At 35.1% G+C, this 23,995-nt stretch overlaps 1 protein-coding gene across 1 annotated transcript; it reads right to left on the bottom strand.

The window, feature by feature from the left end:
• Nucleotides 1–2,756: 2,756 nt before the first annotated feature.
• On the bottom strand, nt 2,757–23,825 carry LOC150096644 (15-hydroxyprostaglandin dehydrogenase [NAD(+)]-like). The gene is made up of 8 exons (XM_090408670.1): nt 23,486–23,825; nt 20,438–20,541; nt 17,873–17,996; nt 14,038–14,144; nt 12,941–13,037; nt 5,503–5,579; nt 5,178–5,320; nt 2,757–2,853 (listed from the first exon to the last, which is right to left on the bottom strand). The coding sequence occupies exons 1-8, from the start codon at nt 23,823–23,825 to the stop codon at nt 2,757–2,759; spliced, it is 1,089 nt and encodes a 362-aa protein (XP_090264796.1).
• Between the last annotated feature and the right edge of the window lie 170 nt (nt 23,826–23,995).

Genomic DNA, 23,995 nt, shown 5'->3' with positions numbered 1-23,995 from the left:
AAAAAAAAAGTAAGCTCTTGAAGAAAAATGGACACTCTTTAGACAACATGTAATAAATCATTTTCTTCTTTTATCCGATTAATAGCATGCGTATTAAAATCATTCTGACCATCGATCATAATTTTGATTTAAATCGGACAATTTTTATACAAAAATGATTCAAGCGATACAAAAAATACATTTTTCTGGTTACGATAAATAAAACCTTTATCCTGCATCAACTAAAACAACTATGGACTCATTTATGGTGATAATGAATGCCTTCGCTCTACTAGAATGTTATTAAATGCACCTTTTTAAAGATTATCTTGAATCATTTAATTTTTACAATCAAAACTATGATGGGGAGAAATTATTTGTAGACACGAGTTTTTCATACTCCTTTCATTTTTATAAACCTCGGTTCATTGTTAGCACATGACTGCGATTTAAATTCTGTATTAGAAGCAAAACGTTTAAATCGGCCAGAACACACGCAGTTAATTACGTGTTTTCTGATTAACATGCAAATAACTGGCTTCATAGACTTAAATGCTTCATTCTCAAATACCTTCGCAACAACAACTGCGGACGATGCCACTCATTTAGACTTCCCATTAAACATTGATCGATGGACATAAATATTTTTCCTTTTCCACAACCAAAATGGCACTGGTTTGTGTAATGAGGATAAGTATGTGGACTTCACTTTAAATGGACTTTCTAACTCTTCCCAAAGGTACTTTATATGGTTCATACAGGATTCTGTGATGGCCAGTCTAATCTTTGCGCTCTCATTTCCTCAAATTATGTTGCTCAATTCTTGTATTTTGACACAATGCATTAGCATACTGATCCTCAACTGAGTCGTTTCGATAGAACATTCTCCTGGTGACAATGTATAACAAGTATATGCTGCTTGGGTTTATCGTTAAGAAATTATTAAATCAAGTGAAGTTACTAGATTGTTATTAAGTACGTTTGGACTCTAGCATTTAGCATTCGAATGTTTTTTTTGTCCAGCCAATGGTTAAGAAACTTCTCACTGAGAATGAAATATTAGCGCTTAGATTTCCAAGAATATTATTTTTATTATTTTTTTAAAAAAATATTTTCACAGTGTCAGGAGGGTCATCTCGGATGGGGAGGTACAATCTTGGTGATATAAAGCCATAATACCTTATAGCCTTAGTTGCTGAAACAACTAAGGCTATAAGGCTAAGTTGTTCCGCCCCATACCATGAGTAACTACTGGGGATGGTCCCTGCTTCCTTCCCCTTGTTCCATCCTTTGAAAAACTCCAACCTCTATCGAACAAATACTTCTCAACAAACTAATTCGTATTATCCTTTCTATCTACCAAGCTCTGCCATTACACAGTCTGTTCACAATTAAGTTGGGCTGGACTCGCTTGATTGGAATTACAGCAGAAGGCAGAAAGAGCTAAGGCTATGAGACCAATGTATTATGTCTATAAATTGTGTTCTTATAACTGCCACGTCGGATGACAAACTCGACATTCCAGAGAGGAAAGCACAGATCACCTTCCTATGAGATGAGACCAGCTAACTCACTTTTATTTCATACACATATATATATATATATATATATATATATATCGCATCTTAGACTGGATTACATACAATCTAGTCCTTCCATCTAAGTACTTCTGTATTACCAACCGAGCGTTTCACAGTCCTGATATAATGTTTATTATTTTGTTAACCATCACTAGATCCATTAAAATGTGGGCGACAGTAGTCCAGCTGGAATCTTATTCGAGATAGCTTGAAGCCATCCTATCAATGGTCTGCTCTATTTTTGCAGTAGATTTTCTGACTTCAGCTTCCTGTCCACTGTTATCCCAATTTCATTGTGTTCTACTTCTGGAATCTCAACAATAGAATACACAGCTTTCCATTTATGGATTCCAAAAATCCAAAGTTTTCCATCTGTGGAAATGCAATCATTTGGAATTAATTAATGATGCTGATTACACTTTAAAATGCAGTTCAAAAGTGTGTCTACTTTGATGAACACACTAAAATAAATACCCATGTATTTTATATTTTTTGTTATTGGATGGGGAATCCGGCCTTTATCGGGCAGGATTCCGATGAATCCGGCCCGATGTGGCGAATGAAAATGCATCGTTAAAATAAATGTACGAGTGCTAATTGATTAAAGTAAATCTCTGTAGAGAGAAAAACACAATTCTTCTGACATGTCTGAACCTTATTATGCCAATAAACAGGAAAGCATGCCCAAGGAAAGAAACATTGCTAGTTTTATGCCCCAGGGATCTGTTATTGGCTCTTTCCATTCGGAATCATATGAAAAACAACCGAACATCCCCATTTAAGCATTATTCTTAATATACGGGTTGAACAATAATGATCCGTTTAGTCAATACTGAACATTCTGGCTGTCAAGAGGATTCGAATACACTACCCCTATTGTGGGTGTGCAAGTATGCTACCAATTTAATGTTACGAAGTGTAAGAGTTTGAAATTTGGAATGCAAATATGAGATATTGTTTGTTCAATTGGTGAATTGGTGGGAATGTCATTAAAAAAAGACATGGGGAACTTGAGCGCAATTTATCACCTGATTTTTGATTTTGGCAAAAATAACGAAATGAAGATATTTCTTAGATTTTCAGTTCTTGGTAGGGGCTTGTGTTTTCTTATTATTTGTATTACATCATAAAACACCAACACGGATTTTTTTATTTTATTTTTTTAATATTTCATGTATATCTGAAGTTCGTCATGTTTTACACATATTCCGCACCATGGCTGCTCACTATCATGACTGCTCCGTTTCTCCTGTCTTTTAACAGCTGTAAGAGGCCTTCAGCAACAGAACGCTGGCTGAAAATAGTAAACGAAAATAATCGGATTAATTTTTAAATAAAAAAAAAGTAGAAACGATAGAACTAAGATTTTATTTGATTATCTATTTTTACTACTAAAATAATTATCATTATTTTAGTAGTAAAATAAAAAAATTATTATTTTATTCGTTATTATTAAATTATTTATTATTATAATTAATTATTAATAATTTGTCCGCGCGGTTAGCCTAGTGGCTATGCTCTTCGTAGCCATGTGGTTGGGGAAGGAGTGTCCTAGGTTCGATTCCCGTCGGTGACGTGAGGAGCTGAAGGATCTTCCTCAGCCATAGCCAAGTTAGCCGGTCTTGAGCGTGGACAGAAGGGTTTCTTCCCCAGTTTATCCTGGAGGGTTTTCATCCCACAAACAGGCAAACCGGATACAAACCGTGAACACGTAGGGATACAGCCATAGGACATGGCGAAGAAAGCAACGGGAAACCATCATGCTCATAGTCACTTCCCCAGTATGGTAGCACAGCTGCCTCTACCATCCGTATGGATGAAAGGAAACTAATTATCATCAATAATTTAAAATTTTAAAAAATAATATAAAGAGGGGGGAGTTTTATTATGTGAGAGAGATGCAATTCCAAGGAAAATAAATCACGTCATTGCTTCCTCATACACACTGATATGCTAGAATCTCTTACAATTCTCACGTCGGCCATCTTTGCGCTGGCCAAGTTGGCCGAGTGGATGGAGCGTCCACTCTGCAGCCAGTAGGTTGTAGGTTAGAATCTCACTGTGGGCATGGTATTTTCAGAGGGTATCTAAGTGGAAGATCAGTTTCATTGCTGGTGTGAAACCGCCACCCCTATTTACGAGTGGTCCGAATTGGCTTTAAAAATAAACAAAAACTTCGGGCTTGGTCTCTAGAGCAGGACTTCTGGATTTGGATTATACAATCCTTAAACTACCCACGCTAATAAATGTACGATACGTTTGCATCTTTTCTTGGGCGGATTCATATTAAAAAACATTATAGTTATCCAATGTGACGAGTTAGCACTTTTATTTTTATAATCTATGTATTTCATTCAGACCATGAGAAATAATGATTTTGGAATAACCATAAACTAAAATTCATTCTTGGGGACGAAACCATTCTTACTGATTTCAATGTGGCACATTGAAGTTGTATTGATAGATAGAAATGCAGAATAAACAAAAAATCAACTAAGCAATTAGAAACATAAGCAAGTAATAACCGGACTGTATATAAACTCTAGCAAACCGACAGTAGTAGCTATATGTTTTATAAATATTGCCAAAATATTACGATGACAATGAGATCCTATAAACTGTTAAAGAATTCTAAAATCTTAGATTGTTATAAGTAGTATTATAAAAGAATTAAGACAGAAAACAAGAGGCCTTTATATTTTATAACGGATTAAATAACCCCTAAATCTTTCCTAATTTAATTACAGACCAAATTATGCAATTAATATTCCTCTTGGTTCCTACAATGGGATTATATGGAAAAATATTTTGTGGACTCTATCAACAACTGTAGAACCTCATCTTGGATACTCTTGGAGGATTCACATTACCAACCATACGATGTTGGGACTTAATAAACAAGAAACTGTCATAATAACAATAAGGTTGTTAATTGCAATGACGATGACGCGGCTATCAGCTAACACATCAAGACAACCCCCACATTTGGCATCCCTCGTAAAGTCCAGGAGAAAAAAATAACTCTAAGAGATCCTTTGTTTTTCCCATTGTGATCAACACTGTTGACGATTACTGACCAGCAACATTCTTAAAGAGTTGTCTAGAGCAGTTGGTGAAGCACGTGACCAAGTATTTTGCATATATGCTGCGTAATTGACGATTACATATACCTGCATGAAGGTTTGTACTTCAGTGGTCGGTATATGTAGAATGAGGAACTTGTCCTCAATTACTTTATATGAAATGCAGCAATTAGCAAATACATATACTCTAATAAAATGTAGTTTAGTACGCTATAAAAGACTTTTATGATATCTTATTTTTTTTGTAAGTGTATAATAATTTTATTTTCTGGCATAGATCATTACTTCCATTTTTAAAAAGGGAAAGCAGTTTGTTATTACGTATCGTATCTGAATTGGCGAAATCCATTCTCGTGATACTTGAGAATAAAACTGATATGGTTTTATTAATGATGTTAAGATCATAGAATATATTCTGTGGAAATAAATTTTGAAAATTATACCAGTTGAAGGGTGAAGAAAGAAACATATTTTGGTTACTTTCATTTAGTTTTTATCGATATGATTAGTACATTATTAACATTTCGAAACTAACCTGATAATCGGGTATTCCTTTTTTATTGCCAAAGCCTCCTCGCTATTGTCAAGTTTAAGGCTCGAATGATACATTGGAGTGTCGACAACAGTTGGACAAACAGTATTGACCATTACTCCAGATTTCTTAAAGTGAGTTGGAGTCTGTAAGAGAAAACGTATTTGTTTATAATGATTTTATTTTCTTAGTATCGAAACAAGGATTATAGCAGCCTTAGTCAAATTATGCTTTTAGTATGAATTAGGAATGAAAATCTAAAATCTCTAGTTAGATATCCGAAATAAAAGAACATACATAAAAAGCGAATTCGTACAGAAGCGCTTACCCCAAAACTGCGAGACATCCCCACTACTCCGAATTTAGTTGCGCTGTATAACGGACCTATAGGATGTGGATTGATTCCTAAAAAAGAAAAGGAGCAATTTGGATCATCGAAGGAAGTGTGTATAATATCCATTAAAATATATTCAATGGTGTGAAAGAAGTGCAAATCAAATTACATCGTTTAGAATATAATCATAGTTCTTTACTTAATCCTACTGCTTTCTTGAACTGCTTGAGACATTTTGGTTATTATTTTCGTCAGATGGATTTTTTTTTCTAAAAATGATTCCTTAGTTTGTCTAATAAACCAATTTCAACCGATGTTGAAAACGAATGTTTTAGAGTAGTCTTCCACTGCCAAATTTCATTCCAGTTTATTAGGCGGCTTTGCTTAAAGCCGCCTAATAAACAAGAAAAATTTCCGTTTCGCAACCATTACAAATTATATAAATTCCTATTTAATTAAAGAAAACAGAAAGTAAAAATAAATGAATAAATTTTCCTTTTTTTTTTTCTTTCTTAGTATGCTGTAAAAGTGAGACTCCGTAGCAATGCCCTTTCGTTGGCAACACTTGACTTTCACTCCATCTAAGATAGAAAGAATCTCTAAGGGCTTTGCAAAGCAACTGAAGGTGAGTTTGCAATAAATTATGCAAAAAAAATTACAAAAATTACAAGAAATACATAAAGTTAATAAAATTAAAAAAGAAACATCTTTAGCTATCTCATATTAGTGTACTATAGATTTGCAACACCATAGGTTTACCCTGGAATGCACTATATACTGGCAGCAGAATTTTTCTTTCCTCAGATCGGCCCGCGGCATTTTCTTGTCGGATAGCGTGTTTGCTAAAGAGATCCCGATTCAGCAATCTGCTCACGTATTACAACAATATTAACGAATGCACTGGACAAAGGAGTTCCTATGGAGTGGTATATTTAGATTTTGCAAAGACCTTTGAATAGATTGACAAGTGATGAGCGAATAATTAAATTGTATCGGATGAGGTTGGATTGTAGATTAATGTGTTGGATTGGAGACTGGCTGCTTCATATGCGCAGTTGTTTTTGAATGACGCAAAACTGGGAAGAATTGTGAGGAGTGGAGCAGATGTTGTGACTTAACAAGGGGACTTGAATAGTCTCGTGGAATAGGCAAATCAGTAGGGTTATTATTTCAGAGTTGCAAAATGCAAGGTTTTAAAATTCAGGAAGCAGCGATGAGATGTGAAGTGTGCAATTGGTGACGATATCTTACAGGAGATAGAGATTGGGAAGGAGGAGATAAGGACCTAAACTGTATGGGACATATTTGCTAAAACGTGAGAACAGCACAACGGTTTATGGCAATGATGTGGAGGACACTGACATGCTGAAGTGAGGAAGTTATCGTCCATTGAATAAGGCCTTTATCAGGCCATATATGGATTACTACGTATCGATCACTATTCATCTAGATTTCACCTTTTGATTTTGCGGAAGTTTTATGATAATAATACCACCGGAAAACACACTGTTTGTCATGGCAAAGATCCGGTTATTTTTGCTTTTCAACATAAAATGGGTGTGGCCCACTGTTGCTCTGGGTTGAGCACCGGACCAGTCTGCGCCCCGATCATCAAGGGCTGCGTCAGATGTTGGAGTTCTGGCATGAGACAAGCAGGCTACAGGACCTGGCTTTTTTTGCTGGACAACCAGAGCAAGAAATTGAAAATCGACTGAAAGAAACCAAACGAAAAATAAATGGATTATAAAAGAAAATAAGAAAAATATGTTCTAATAATACCAAATAATCAACAAAGGCTACCAACTTTGAAAGTCCTACATAAATGTACGCCAAACGTTTTCTAATATTTATAATTAGCAAAAACATGTTCCGCTACTATGAAATATGGAAAACAACTTTCTTCGTCAGTAATGAGCAATTTGGAGACGTCAGCTTTGCATTAGGCGTGGAAGATTCCAATAATCTTGGTCCATCATTTTGAAGAAAACTCAACTTGGGTCTGAAATTTCTAAAAAAAAAACAATCTAATCTGCTGTATAAGGAAAGTCGGCATAACAAATTGACTCATTACTGTTCTCATTTTCAGACAGGACATCAAGATGACATTTGGTTGGTCTGAATGTGCAATTTTATCTATTAAATGAGAAAAAATAAAAACTATGTATAGACGCACGCTAAACAAGTTAATTTTAACCACAAGAACTGCAAAAGCAATTTCTACAAATGAATACTATAAAAACGTAGGAATATTAGAAGCCAGAACAAAACAAAACTTAATGGATTGAACACAATTCTAGCAATGAAGTTTTGCGAAGCGTTCATAGTATATCGAACAATAGACCGAGACATATTGCACCGCAGGATTCGAAAATTAATGACTGTACATAATTGTATTAAATCCACGAAGTGATGCTCATCGACTAGTACCAAAAATTATAGGCGTAATTTGTCTACCGTAAGCGAGACAAATTGTTGAATATGACGAAATTGGTTTTTAAAAGTGACATCGACAATAGCACTGAGCAAATATTCCAGGCCATTACTCAGTAAGGTTTTTTAAAGTAATATATTCAAAATTCAACAAATTAAAAGCAACAGAACAGCAGATTAATTGATGTTGTGGGCGATGGAGAAATAAACTTCAAGATACCGAAGAATATATCGACAAGCCCAAAACATGACATTGGCTACAGTTTGGATATATCAAGAAAGAAACTGAAGATTTAATTCTAGCTCAAGAACAGCTGTTACAAACTAAGGTAATTGAAGCAAAAAATTAAACGCGTCAATAATAAACAGCAAATGCTGATTGTGAAATCAAAAAAGAGTAAAATATAGAATCTGGCCATTGCCTGCCGCAAAATTGCTTAAAGTAATTACTGGTATCTTCATGATCAAGTATCTAAGATAATTCATCGGTATGTAATGCCAAATATGCGGCCTTTTTTCCAACTGACAACTGATGGCAGGAAAAAAAATCAGAAAGCAATAGAAAACGAAACTGCGCAAATTCTCTGAGATTTTACAATGCATACTGATTGACCTTTGAACCACATTATTATTATTATTAGTAGTAGTAGTAGTATATTAACACTCCTGGAGTCAAAGACTCCTCGAGATATTTTCAAAAGTCAACAGACTTTCCACGTAAAAGTCTCTCTCATATTAAGTTGTTGCTAGGTAAATACCTAGCAACAACTTAAACGTCACGCTACCACTTCGCAGCAATCCTTGGAGATTTAACAACCTTTACAACGCGCCTCTTGAATCTCAGATTTCGAGATCATTCCAAGTTCCCTTACTTTCTCCATTTCCTACAATATATTTCCATATATGAGTATTTAGTGCTTCATCTGCAGGTCTTTACACCCAACAACGTTAAACTGGTATCCGATTCCTGCCTACCTTTCCAGCTTATTGAGATCCTCTTGAAGAGTCGCCATATCAGCACTACAATTGATAATCTTCCCTGACTTACATCATTCCCAGCAACAATATCGTTCTAAATTCCAGTGATGCTATCATTGATATAAGGGGTGAACACTAATTCTGGTACAGGGTCCTGTGGAACCTCAATAAACCTGACATCACAATTAATAAACATCGACGGGTTTGGGGTTATGGACATCGTAGCACCCGGTGATGACATTTAATGGAAAGAACTCGAAAAAATGATTAAATATCAAGATGTAGCAATGGAAAGTCGGTTGTGGCTTAAGCAGATCAAGATCATTCTAATTACTGGTACAGTGGAGTGCATTTCCTGTTTATTTCCTTCTTTAAGATTACTGCTTTATGTTCGTAATTCTTCAGAGAGGAAAGAATGAAAGAAGGCAGATATGAATTACTCCATTGTTTCATTATTAATCTAATTTCCTCTTCTTTATTGTTTTTATAATTTTAGAGGGGAATAAAAGCTTCTTACTCAACAACATTTTTACTTAATATTTTTTTACAAAATCAAGTTTTAAAACCTACAAAGCAGATATTAATTTTGGTATTTAGGCTTTTTTTGAAAAAAAAAAAAAAAGAGGAAATAGCAAGACTTTTATAGTAATGTAGCTACCTCTGTATTCCAACCTAAGGGTTTAAATTTAAGTTTTAGAAATAAATTTATGATATTCGAGTATTAATATCATATATATGAGTATGTATTTTAAAAGAAGGAATAACATGGTATTTGGAACCGAACTTAATGATTGAGCCGCTATGAGATTTGGAACAAGAGTTGCAGGAACAAATGAAGAACCAATAAGTGAGCATAGAAATCAAATAGGAGTTTTTTTTAAATGAATGAAACCAATAACGAAGATAAGGAATTTAAAAAATTATAGATTTTAAAAGGTTAAGAATTAAAAATTAAAGCACTGAAATTGTTGAACAAAAAACTTGTAATATACACAGCAGCCATCAACATGAATGAGGTGTGCTGGTCGTTTCGTTGGATCTGTCATCAGATTTTATACGGATTTTGCCGCGAGCTTCGTGACATTATGAGGGATTAAGTGAAGTTTGGTTTGGATAGAGAGTAAGAGGGAATAATTTATCTTGGTTTATCTAATCGTTATCGGTAAATATTCAGAGCAATGCAATTTGGTTTTAATATAGAGATAGAGAATTGTAATCTGTCGCTAAAGGTGTTCAAGGAACGAAATAGCTTTTGTATTATATTCTGTTACAGATACATAGGATATTATCACATATCTACTGTAGTGAGAGAGGCCAATGGGCAAAGGATTGGCGGCGGGGGGGGGGGGGGGAAATGTGATTACATACGGGGGAGAGAAAAAAAATCAACGAGTTTATCGCTAATGTTTTGTCCCATGGGAAGACCGAAAATTTGCCCTTAATAGTTATTGTATTTAAATTAATTAGATGAGATCATAACTTTAATCAGCGAAAGGATATCTGAAGGGGATAATTTTGGTTGTTGTCATTTATAAGAAATGTATGGACGATATGCAGATACATAAAGAGAACAGATATCAAAAGAATAGAGACTGATGTCGTGCGAAATGGTAATTTGTTTATTATGCTTAAAGTGTTCGTTGGTATTATATTGAATCGCAAATTTCGGATTTTAGTAATGGCCTCATTAGTTGTGAGATAAATTTTGGTAAAGGTACTTTTATCGTGTGTTTGTATGAAATGAAGGGGCGTATGGCACATGGCCAAAGACGGTGAATAGACGAGGAGTGATTATTTATCTATTTCTTCTTCTTCTTCCTCCTCTTCGAACTGATATAAGTATTTCGATATTTCAGATGTGTTCCTCTATAATAATTTTACAGTAACGATTAAAAGTTTATTGTGTTAGTAATCACCTTTGTCAATTGTGACAGTAATATTGCCTTTAACTTCTTTAGTCATAATAATATTAGGGTTGTTTACATAAATTTTTATAGTCTGTAAAAGAGGTGGGGGAGAGATTTCGTTTTGGAATTGTCTTACTATTTAGGGATCATTTTCTATTTTTTTTTTTTATGTGATTAGCAGCCACGAAAGGTTATTACTAAACCTACAGTACATTTCTGTCGTGGGTGGGCAAGGATTTTTTTTTTTCATTTTTGTCAACTTTATATATTTTTTGTAATTTTTTATTTTAATCTTACCTGGTCTAGAAACGCTGCTCTAGAAACCAAACATGGAATTTTTATAAGCGTCTTCAGGTCTCCAATAAGCGGGAAGGTGGTTTCACACCTGGCGATGATATTCATCTTCCCCCTAAAGACAATCACAAACATCTGTGCCCACGGGGGATTCGATCCGAGACCTGTTGGTTGGAGAACGATTACCTTAACCATTCAGCCAACCAGGCCAGCTAAAGTTTGGTTTGTGTCTCAATAATACATTATTTCCTTTAAAAAAATTCTATGGGAAATTGTAAAATTTAACCATTCGCTTCACACCTGTATTTCGTCCAGAGAACGCGCATAACTAGATTTATGCCCGAACTAAAAACGCTCTGCTTTTGTCAATTTCGGACGAGGAGGAAGTGAAGTTGAGGGAGGGAAGGTAAGCAGGTAGGTCATCTTAGTTGGTATTAATAAAATTGTTATGTTATTCCATTTTCTTAAATTATATATATTTATGATGCTCATCAATTATGCAGAAATCACTAATAATTCATAATTGGATTTGACAAAAAAAATTTGTCATTCCTTGTGACCTAAGATAACTGGACAGTTTTATATTTCCGTGTCTTTTTATATTGTATGTTGTGTTGTCCCACCCTTCAGTATTAATCGGACATACATACTCACGTATGTCATATTAATATTCTAATATAATAAAATTATTTGTTATAAATTTATAACAAATAAATAAATCTGCAGGATAAATATCATAATATTTATCCTACAGGTTGTAACACAGAGGCAGCTCTTTACCATAAAAAGCATTACTATTTCCTTCAATTACAGAATTTTAAGTTGCCAACCGTGATATCGATTAGCCCGCCATCTAGTGACAAAATATCAGACTACAAAATTATTTTGCGCCGTTGTTTTTATATCTGTGAGAAAAACTTCAAAGGATTCAATAACTTTAAGATAGCTTTTGTAGTCACTACGATGAACAGGTATTTTTGTACATGGAGAAAAAAAATGCTAATTATAGTCTTCCCAAGGTTTTACGCTGAAGGTGAAACACCAGACTCTCCCAATCGAAGAAATACTTCAATAAATTTGTACATGCGCGAGTGCAAATTTTATGATATTAAATGTAATAAAATGGCTTGAAATTATCGTCATTTTTTGGTACAGCCCACCTAGCCAGAAATGGTACGAAGCATGTTTGGTCGATGGGTAAGATCCCTAAATTAACCTTAACGCACGTTGTTACATGTTTCTAATCATGGACTGGGTTATCATAAATATAAGCACGTCGTCTGGGATCCGAATAACTTATTTGAATATATTCAGCTTTAGTATAACATAAAATTGAAGTAAAAGTGATATAATGTCAACAGCAAAGTGTGTACAAGATTCAAATTAGTGATTTCGTCTAAAATGGACAAGATTCAACGATCGGACTCGCTCACCATCTGAGGAATTTTTATACTCACGTATGTCAGATTTTTTTATTAAAAAAAAAAAAAATCAAGTTTCGATAGTTTTGTTAGCTGCATTATTAATGAATATAAGCTGTGTGGTGACTAAATACCAGACTGAATTTCATATAGTCATTTTTAACTTTCTGCTATTCTATAGCAGAACACGTTGGATGGAACACGTTCAAAGAATGATTACCAAAACAAGCCTTAAAGTACAAGCCATTAGGAAAAAGAAAACCAGGACGTCCTCTTAAACGATTCAACGATGACTTCTAAGGCCGGAAGACCATACTAAGCCTAAATCCTTGATATGTATGATGATGATGATGCTATTCTATAGGAAATCCCCAGTGTTTATTTTTCTCATGAATAGTTTACCTGCTATTGATCCAATGTTTATTATAGTTCCTCCACGACCACCCTGGTCTTTGCCCATATATTGGAAGCCCAGCAACGTCCCACGGATAACGCCAGCCTGAAAAGAAATGAATTTAGATTTTCTGAAGTAAATGCGTCTTACAAGGAATTACAGTATTCAGCATTTATAAAATATACCAACAAGTTCATCAAGTGAAAATTTTGTTTGGACAGACCATGAGAGTTTACAGATTAGCCACGACGTATCCTTTTATTGGAAAGAAGTCTGTTCGAATCCATAAAGAACTTTTAAATCGGTTAATTCACTTCCTTTAATGAATTAGGTGGTCTCAATATGAAAAGGGGGAAGTTTTTCCTTTAGGAACCATGAATGTTTACTTCTACAAATTAGATCTTACTCATTTTAGCATAATCTAATCAGTTATGCAAGTATTACAAACTGATCTATTCCGAGACTTGTCTTCAGCTGTCAGAGAACACTACTAGTCAATACCAACTTCATTGATTATTTGCATTTTATATGCCAAAGCCTTAGTTGAGATCAAACCATTTTTCATGTTCTTGCTGCTGAAACTAACTCGTTCCATTCATCATAATTTACTCATCTGAAGGGCAATTTAAACTGTTTCATTCTTAATATCAAATGATTGTCAAACGTGGTTATTTTAAATCCATTAAACTGGAGGTGCTCTTCGTTCTTAGAGAAAATTTGATTGACAAAGCATACCACAAAGTGGAAGCACTTTTTTAAGTCATTACAAATATCGGAATTACCTGTTGATTACTGAATGACATTGTTACACTAATTTTTATTAAATAATAATGTTAAGTATTATTTAATAAAAATGTAACTTTAGCATTTACATATTACGGAAGCTTTTCTCAAAGACGAGGATGAGAAAGCAAGTTGTTTGTTTGTTTGTTTACATCTCATAGTAAACTAAATGCTCCTAAATACTTACTAATTCAGTATTTTACATCTAAGTTATATCAGAGAGCAATCGATCATTCTACTTTCTCTCTCTGATGGATTTAAAAGAGAAAGAGTGTTGACACACACACAAGACATTATTCTTTACGGAATTTAAAATACTTACCACATTAATTTCTAACATGAGTTCCCACTTTTCTTCAGAATGTATTCCACAGTTATTGACAACAATATCCACGTGACCCATTTTGGAAATCACTTCTCGAAACAGACCTTAAATAATAATAAAAATAAGTATATGTGCTTTCGCAACAGAACTTTTTATTAAAGGATAGTCAATTTGTAATTTACTCAATAGTCAAAGATTCTTCACCTTCTTAGAGGATTTCCTCAACATTCCACATCCTCTTTAGATGTCAGAAATTTTGAACAAGCTCTATAAGGATTGCTATAACTCGTTATTATTATTATCATGTTTAATTAGAAAGACAGTTCAGACTTTGTTTATTATATTATATTATTCATATGTTTGTGATATTCTTCATTTCATACACGTTCATACATGCAGATATGCATTCTCCCAAGATGGACTGGGTCGTCATGGAAAAAGTAGAGCTACCCTCCCATTAAGAGAGGGAAGAGGCCCTCCTCACTAATCACAGAAGTTGTTGAACTTTTGACGAATTATAAAGAAGGATTAGTCTAGACAAGTTTAACTAGCAAATAGTTCTCAAGTATATTATTATTTCCTGCGTATCTTCATGGCTTCGAGAGACTCATCGAGGGATGCTCATACATCCCCATTTTTTCCTCCACGATGCCTGTCATAATTCATTTACTGGCTCGCTCATCATCATCCGAGCAAAAAACTTTAGACCGACCTTTACACAAATTATAGGAATTACTCATTTTTTCTCTCTCTCTCTCTCTCTCTCTCTCTCTCTCTCTCTCTCTCACACACACACACACACACACACACACATTGATTCTTTTCACATCGGTTACTATAATATATCTACGTGAGTGATACATCATCGGCAAAATGATTCAGCCTCTTTCATACCATATGCATCCATTAAAGATATTCTTCCATAATCATTGTTCCTTTTGCTCTTCACATAGAGAATTAACTCTTATTTCTTCTCTTGTAAAGTGATATTTTTCTTCCTTATTGTACTGTTCGTCTTTCTCGCATTTGTTTTATATTCATCAACTTCCTGAGTTCATTTCACTATAAATTCTCCCCACAACATTTCCTTTTTTTATGGATGGTCTTCTTAATAATATTATTCATCCATTTAACTCCCATCAGATTCCTCATATATCTGTTGATCTCTTCCCATCCAATGTCATCCTTTCTTGAAGTTTCTTATGCCGTGGCACTGCTCGCTGCCTCCTAAATTTATCATAATCATCTTCCGTATTCCACATATCTTCATCTTCACTAATACTTAGTCTTCTACAGCCCACGACCGGCCAAGTGTTCTTGGCTTTCCCAAACTTGGTTTATTAGGATAAGGTGGTTATCCTTATACTTACTGAATTCTTTTGTCCTTAAATCGCATATGTTCTCCTGGCCCGTTTTTTCTGTTTGCAGGATGAAAAATCTGAGTTTCTGGAAGTGTTTATGAGTTATCTGAGTTTATGAGATCTGCTAACTCATCTTCAGCTGAAAAGTCCTTACAAATATTCTTTGCCTCCTAGACGGATTCGGACCAGGTCTTTCCACCAATGGCCATCCCAAATACCCACGTGAGCTCCGGAGGCACCAATTCAACTTCCTAACCGAAAATTCTAACGTGTGGAATACCATCCTAACCAACAATGCATGATCACTTTCTCTCTTCAGTTAGACGTAAAATGCCTCCTTGGATAGAGAAAGATAGTCTGATGTTATCACCAAATCCAACCCTCTAAATCCCAACCCCCCCCCTTCCGTTAAGTGCTGTTTCAGGTAATTATCTCTCAATATCTATACAACTTCCGTTTCTTTCCTCCATGTGTCCTCGCATTGCCTCCTTCCAATTGATATCTCTATAATTGGTCCATGGTGAATATTACTCCCCATGAGTCATTCAACTAATCTATCTATGCATCATCATCTCACTTTTTATTTGCACTCCTAGGCCTGTAGCAGCAATCGACTATATTTCGTTCTTAACTTCATACAAGGCAACCTTAAACAAGACATCATCAACATACCCTGTCTCCCACAATCTGATAATACTGCCCTCTTGACGACCTTTACTGTTGGTAGCAATTCATCTGCCATTATCATATCCCTCATCCATTATCTGTCTCCTCTCCGAAAAAACAGTATATTTTATATTCCATCACTTTAACTATGTCCTTCTTTAACAAAGTCTCACTAATGCTAATAATTTTTGGCCAAGTCATACTAACCAGTGTCAAAACACTTCTCACCCTCTTATTCCTGATATTTCTGGTATATATAGATACATTTTAATACCCTTTTTTGAGCTCACGAGTACCGGTGCGTCTTTTAACGATTTCCCCATTCAGATTTGAGACCTGCGAAACTACATTTACACCCAACTTCTTCATCCCCCTCTTCCAGATGCCCCACTTAGAACACCAGTTACGCTCGTATTCTGGTATAAATTTGAAATTTGGAAATTCGTGATCTTCGTGCCGTCACCACCCTAGCTGGTCTCATGTCTCTTAGTGAAAACGTAATAATAACAAAATGAATGTAGAGAATCTCCTCTTTGTTAAGCAGCATGGTTGGCAACTATGGAAAGTATGCTTGGCACTATGCTACAGTCCGTATTATGACCGTTAGTTGAAAAAAAAAAAAAAAAGGGGGCTTTTTTTTTTTCCTCGAATCCTGTTCAGGGCGTCAGGAATATTTTAACTGAAGAGGATTTTTTAACTAAAGGCATGTTACCCAAGACTTACACGGAAAAAGAGGAGTTATTCTCTCCTCCACAAATACAAACAAATCCTGTCATAGCATGATTAAGTTTACACGATGTCCGATTATACGGCTGTAACAACCAGATACGTAAAAAGAAGATGAGATGAAAAAGCTAGCGAAGGCTTATTTTAAAACATTAATAATCACGGGGGGGAGGTTTGTTGTAATGGGTGTGTGCGTTGTCCCTCACCCCCTAATGGTTGGTGGAGTAACAATGCTACATTACTAGGGAATTATTATATTATTTTTATTATTATTATTGCCACCTTCAGGGAGTCCAAAGACTCATCGAGGGAAGGAACCTCCTCTACAACTCTGTCTCCAGCACTCAATCACACTACCATTATCGTCTACACTAGCGCCATCTACAGCCCACTACAACCACTAGTATTTTCACAGACAATCGTAAACATCCACGCCCAACGGAGGGATTCAAACCCGCAGTCAAAAGGCTGCAGGTTCGAATTATAGAACAAGATAGTTTTCCTGTTGTCTTGAATGAAGGTTTTTCCTCAATTAGAGAAAGAAATATAAGAACTCATTTCTGAAATTGAAGCATTGTCTACTTAACTCGGCATGTTTATTTTGCCTTGAATCAATAACATTATCAAATTTTCATTTCTGAATAATTAAAAGTTGAGATTTTTACACTCAAGCTCTTACTCAACACGAATCTTTGTAGAACTAATGGGAAAAGCGGACACCTTTAGATGGAAATCTCTCGTTTCAAATCTGTCCACAATGAGAATATTTATGTAGATTTTATTAGCAATTGAGTTAGTCATTCTCTTGTGGAAGTAAAACAGTTTTCTTTTTTCTCGCGGAAGGATGAATTTTTTTGCTTCCACAAACCAGCCGCAGAACACACGCCATTCATATGCATGATATATTCGCCTTATAGCTTTAGTTACCTTGACGTATCATTAATAGCAACAATGATAACAGTGCGCATTTCACTTATTTAAAAGCGGTCTCTAGTGAGCTTTGTTGTTTTAAAAATAACGAAAACAAATATAAATTCTTCCTGTAATGAATCTCTAGAATAGCACGTGAGCGTCCTCACCTTTGAAATCATCGTCAGAAGTAACGTCGCATTTGACAAATATTGCTCTTCCCTCTTCATGTTTCTCATTAATCTCACAGGCTACTGACAGACCTTTTTCCTGGTTCACATCAGCGATACATACCTAAAGAATTAAAATATCAGTCATGTTTTTCTTGATGAATAAATAAAAAGCTGTGTTAAAGTGAACATTCAGAATAAAGCTTATGAATACGAGTAGGGAACAAATTAAATCCGAACATTTTGACATTTTAAAGAAAAATTTTCATTTCGCAAGAAAATAAGTACAAAAATTAAACTCCAACTTTACTTAATAATTTATGTGTTCCTCGTTTTTTAATAAGTTCATTACTTCGTATTACATTACATAAGTTCATTATTTTTGAGGAACTCTTTCCCTTTTTTTGAAGTGTGGCATGCAGCGAGATTATGTTGGAAGATGAGTACATTGTCATTCTGGATCTGTGAGACGACTATTTTATCCAATATTTTATGCATCGGTCACTTTTCATCATACTGTCAACAGACACAAGTGATCCTGCACTATCATGTGTAAATCAACCCCAGAACATCTTTTGGGTGGATGAAGTCTTCTCAGTCGCTGATTTGCGAAATAGGGTACTTGCTCTCCTTGGACTAAGGAAATGGCTCTCATCTGAGAATATGCAACAGTCCAATCTTTGTACACTTTTGTCCACAGCCTTCGTCAACAATTGATTCTTTTTTCATCTGTGGGCAGTCTTCCCTGCTTCTGACAATCTTTGATGGACTATCATATCAGAAGCATTAATCCCACTAGCTGCCAAGTCTCTATTTAAGTCTACAGCAGACAATCTTGGATTCATTTTGCTTTTCCTAAGTAGTTATTTATTTATTTATTCGTGTGGGGTTCCTCGACCGTTCCTTAGGATTGGTTGAGTCCTCCTAGTGAGGGATTAAGTATGTTTTTTATGACTGTAGATCCGTGTGTGTTCACGGTCGGTTTGCCTGTTCTGAGGGAAGAAAAACCCGAGTTTCTGGGTGAAAAAAACCCGACCGGCGAACTCACTTTTAGTCGAAAGAGACCAGATAAAGGTTCTTCACGTCAATGACGAAAATTGAACCTAGGTCTTTCCGACCAGAGAGCTTCGTCTATACTGACTGAGCTACGGAGGCTCTTTTTCTAAGTAGTAAACGATCTTGAGTAAGTGCAGTTTGTCTTTTTAGCCCACATTTTCCTTTTCTGTCAAGAGAAAAGGTACCTGTCTTTCTAAACCTCTTTAAAATCGCATTAGCAGTACCCAAACCAACACCGCACTAACTGGTAATTTGTCTTTGAGTCATGGATGTGTGTTGAGGAAGAGTATTTTTGAATACTTTCTTGGAGATATATCCATTTTATAGCTACACAAAATGAATAACACACTATAAATGTCAACTTGTTTATTATTCGTAGTGTTTAAGTATAATAGTTGAACAAGTTGGACATCAGCAAAATGCATTATACATTCCGAATATGGCTGTAACAGAGTGAATGATACTGATTAAAAAATAGAGATGGTTTACCTAAACAGCATGCTGTCAGGTGTTTTACACAATAAAAGATAATAAAAATATCTGTTCAGAGGAATTAGTATTCAGACCCCACAGTATTTTACTATAGTTTTAACGAATTCAAGCAAACAGATAAATGAAACAGTGCGAGTAATATTAAATATCAGATTCTATTTCTTTTGTGGATGAATGCAAAATACCATCATATTAAATGTGCATTTTGTTGCTAAATTTGAAGCAGCATTCATAATGGATGACTCATGATATGCCTTTTAGAGGAAAGATCTTGGCTCGAATCCTATCTAAGACATGAAACTGATAAGAGCCCTTCAAGCGAAATGCAGTTAGCCGGTCTGATATAAAAAGTTGTCTCTTAGGAATAAAATAAACTTCCGTGTTTATTCCTCCAAAACAGACTGCCTGGATAACACTCCCATTTCATGCATAATGAATGTTGAACATAGCCTCAATTATAAAAGATGGGAGGGGGGGGGGGTTGCTAATGAATGCAAAATATAGTTTCATCTATCCACTGTAGGCAGTTGAAGGTCTCGTAATCATTTCAGTAGTGAATTGCTGTTGTTTACAATCGTGAAAATATTGACTTCAAATTGATCTGGAATGGGTAATGAATATGTTTGGTTTGAAAGAAGTAAAATGCATGCTTCTCTTAATAATTTGAATCTTAGGAGAAGATATTTTTTAGGATCCGCTCGTTAGGATATCTTTCTAGGATTCCTTCTTAGTGCTAGTGAATCACCCAGTTCCATGCAATCACTTTATGCTGATGAAACTCTCTTAATATCAGACCAGCCAATGAAAATTGAATAATCTGAATCTATTTCGTTATTCTGTGAAATATTTGTTTTCTCTCTCTCTCTCTCTCTCTCTCTCTGTGTGGATTGAAATATATTATTTGCAAAAGGATAGCAGATACTAATTTTGAAATGGAATATTATTCTGGTAATCACTATAGTACATCGTTACCGTTCATATTCCTTCTTCAAGCGGGGTTCATTTGAATCAACATACCTTACAGCCTTCTTCTGCAAACACCTCGCAGGTCGTCTTTCCAATTCCTTGCGCTGCACCAGTCACTATAGCAACTTTTCCTTGAAGAGCCATTCTTGGGTATTCTGCAACATTCATTGGATTTATAGATTAACTTAAATAATTTTTTTTTTCGTTTTTCCTAATAGTAATTATTCATCTAGATTTGAATTCAACTTTTTTTTCTTCTTAGATATTGGGGGAAAGGGGCTATTCTGTAGAAAGGGGATGAATCTAAGCCTTATGCTCGATCCAAAAGTAGTGAAATATTTGTTAAATAACATTAGAACCAACAAGAGAATTTGTATATTTGCAACAGCTCACATGAAAGTCGCAATCACACTCGTTGCTGTTTAATATGCGGTAACCAATCTACAAGCTTGAGCTGAACTAAGAATACATTTTCAGCTATTGTACGTCTTTATTTTTTTCCCCACAAAGTTAGCGAATGTCATTGAGCCCCCTGACACGAAACGAACTGTTTTGATTATTTCCAATCCAGTTTTCGCCAGTATCATTGTTTGGTTCTCTATCTTTCAGGATTAGCTAGTAGTAGTAGTAATCGTTTAGGATTTGTTGGAATCAGACAGGAAACAAGCGACGTTGAAGTTTTTATTTTCAGTCTACGATTGCAAATGAATTACTTATTTTTAAATCTAGATGTTATTGTGAAAAATCCACCACAAGCAAATGAATTTATATAGCTTACTGGAAACATGCTTCCTTCAATGATGGAGGCAGTGACATTTTTTTTTAAAAATCTAGTGGCATTCTCGGAAGTCTCCTTCAAGTTCAGCCACATCATTCGTTTTGCAGTGTAATAGGGATGTCGAACACCAAACCCGATACCACGAGCTGCGCCTATTACTTTTACTGATATTTTCTATTCGTTTGGTTTCGCCATTTAAACTTTCAGACGCCTGATTTAAATAAGATGCGTTTGGCATCACGATTGATTCTATCCGTCAAAGAAAACTCTACACACACACACCACCACCACCACCACCAGTAGCCTAATAATTCTTATGATTTGATTCAATAATTATGAAGTTTGTGATTATACGTGCTTTTTAAGCAAATTATATCTAAAATACAATTGAGCTAAACGTAATTAATTCAATATTTAACTACTAAACTTAAAACTAATACTGTTAAAAGTAATGAATGCAAAATTTAAACCAAAATGTTTCATTATTTTTGCGTAATATTTATTTCATTAATTTCAATTTTATGTTTGGGCTCCTACTGGCGTGTGACGTCTACTAGAATTCCCACCATCTAGTAAGAATTCTTAAAATGATTAGATATTTATATTGTACATATTTGGTCTGATGTATTAAAATAAAGAACTTTTATTATTAAAAGACCAGAAGATAAATGATAAAATATACAAAGAGCCAACAAGTTTCACTAGCCACTGTCTAGCATTTTCAAGGCTGAACTAGTGTGAAAACAAATGCATTAAGTTACATTTCAAACATACACTTTAGTAACTGTTAGGCCGTTACATTTGATCATTCTGTTTGAAGGCGTGCATGTGTTCGAAAGCTTCAGTCAGATTCCAGTACATGACCACGTGTTGTGTAGTTTTTTGCATATTGTAATTCTGTCGAACTGAGAGAGATGATGAGATTTTTCCATATGTCTTTAAGAACAATGCCCTGATTTCTATTTAAATTATTGCCTGTGCGTAATACCACAGCTGCTTCTTTTAAAGTTCTGTATTTGTAGTCATTCTCGATGTAAGGCATAGAACTGTTTTTCCAATCTATAACGTGATTTGATGTTGAGAAATGATGTGCTAAACCAGATGTGGTGATTCTATCATGATCGACATCCCCCACATGTTCCTTCTGTCTTATTTCGAAACTTCTAGAAGTCTGACCAATGTAAGAAAGGCCACACGTGCATGGAATTTCATATACTCCAGGACATTTGAAGAAAGGTACCTCATCTTTAGGTGATCCTAAGATTTGTCTAATCATGGTAGTTGGTTTAAAAACCACTCTGATGTTATGAGCTTTTAACATTCTCGCCAATTTTGTGGAAACTGAATTAATATATGGAATGACAGCTGTGGACACATATTGGGGTACTGTAACACGTTGTTGGTGGTTGTCTTTAAATAGCCATTTGTTTAAAATGTTAGAAGGGTATCCATTAAGAGATAGAGTGTTAGCTATTAGTGACAGTTCTCTCTGCACATCTGTTTCTTTTGAAATAGACCTTAAGGCTCTATTACGGAGCATGTGAATGATGTTGTGTTTTTGTGATCTATGATGGTTGGACGAATAATGTAGATATCTACCAGTATCTGTGGGTTTCCTGTAAATGGACAGTTGGAAATTGTTATCGTCTTTCTTCACTAGGATGTCAAGAAAAGGAAGTTCTTTGTTCTTCTCTAGTTCTATAGTGAATTTGATCTTATTGTGTAGTGAGTTGATTTTGTTCAGAAAAATAAGAAGGTTTTCCATGGTGTCTTTCCAGATGATGAACACGTCAGCGACATATCTCCACCAAATTGATGGTTTTGGTACAATGGTGGAAAGAATATCCTTTTCAAATTTTTCCATAAAAAGGTCTGCACATGGTGGTGACAGAGGCCTACCCATGACTAGACCTTCCGATTGTTTGTACACAGTGTTGCTAAATTTGAAGAAATTTGATTTCAGGCAATGATGTGTGATGTCTTGAGGGAAAAGATCTTTCAGAATGTTAACCACCTCTACGATCGGTACATTAGTGAATAAGGACACTACATCAAGACTAGCCATAATGTCCGTTTCTGATATTTTAATACTCTTGATTTTTTCTACAAAATGTTGAGAGTTTTTAATGTAGGTCTCAGTATGTCTAATTGTTCCTTTCATTAATTTTGCCAGATGCTTTGCTAGTTGGTACGTAGGTGATGATCTTCCATCAACTATTGGACGAAGAGGAACGTTTTCTTTATGAATCTTGGGAGCCCCATAAAGGCGTGGACTAATAGGATGTAATGATTTAAGTTGTTTTTAAGTTCATCCGACCAACCGGTCATATTGCGGATAAGAGCATTAGTCTCCAGATGATTACTCATGATGGGATTTTTATCTAAAACTTGGTAAGTGGAAATGTCTGCTAGTAACAAATTAATCATATCGAAGTAATCTTTCGAGTTGAGAATGACCGTTGAATTTCCTTTATCAGCTTTTGTTATTATAATGTCTTTGTTGTTGCGTAAGTTGCGGAGAGCTTTCTTATCATAAGGAGTGATATTAGGTATTGGTGGTTTTGCTGAAGCAAGAATAATCGTACTCTTGAACCTGATAGCATTTGCTGTAGCCTCCGGAAGAGGAAAAAGACTTTTTTCTATCCCACATATGAAATCCATTTTAGGGATAAAATTAGGGGAGATGGCAAAATTGAAACCCTTTTTTAGGATTTCTGATTCGTGATTAGAAAGCTTGTAATCTGAAAAGTTAAAAATCACTTTGTTGTTAGGCAGACTGTGATGCGACTGGAATTTTTTCTTATATAGAAATTCGAATTTTTTAATTTGTC

The sequence above is a fragment of the Typopeltis vanoorti genome, chromosome 18, assembly GCF_054136105.1.
Source record: "Typopeltis vanoorti isolate ZY-2024b chromosome 18, IOZ_Tvanoo_1.0, whole genome shotgun sequence".
Lineage (NCBI taxonomy): Eukaryota > Metazoa > Arthropoda > Arachnida > Uropygi > Thelyphonidae > Typopeltis > Typopeltis vanoorti.
This window is presented reverse-complemented; position numbering and strand designations above follow the sequence as displayed.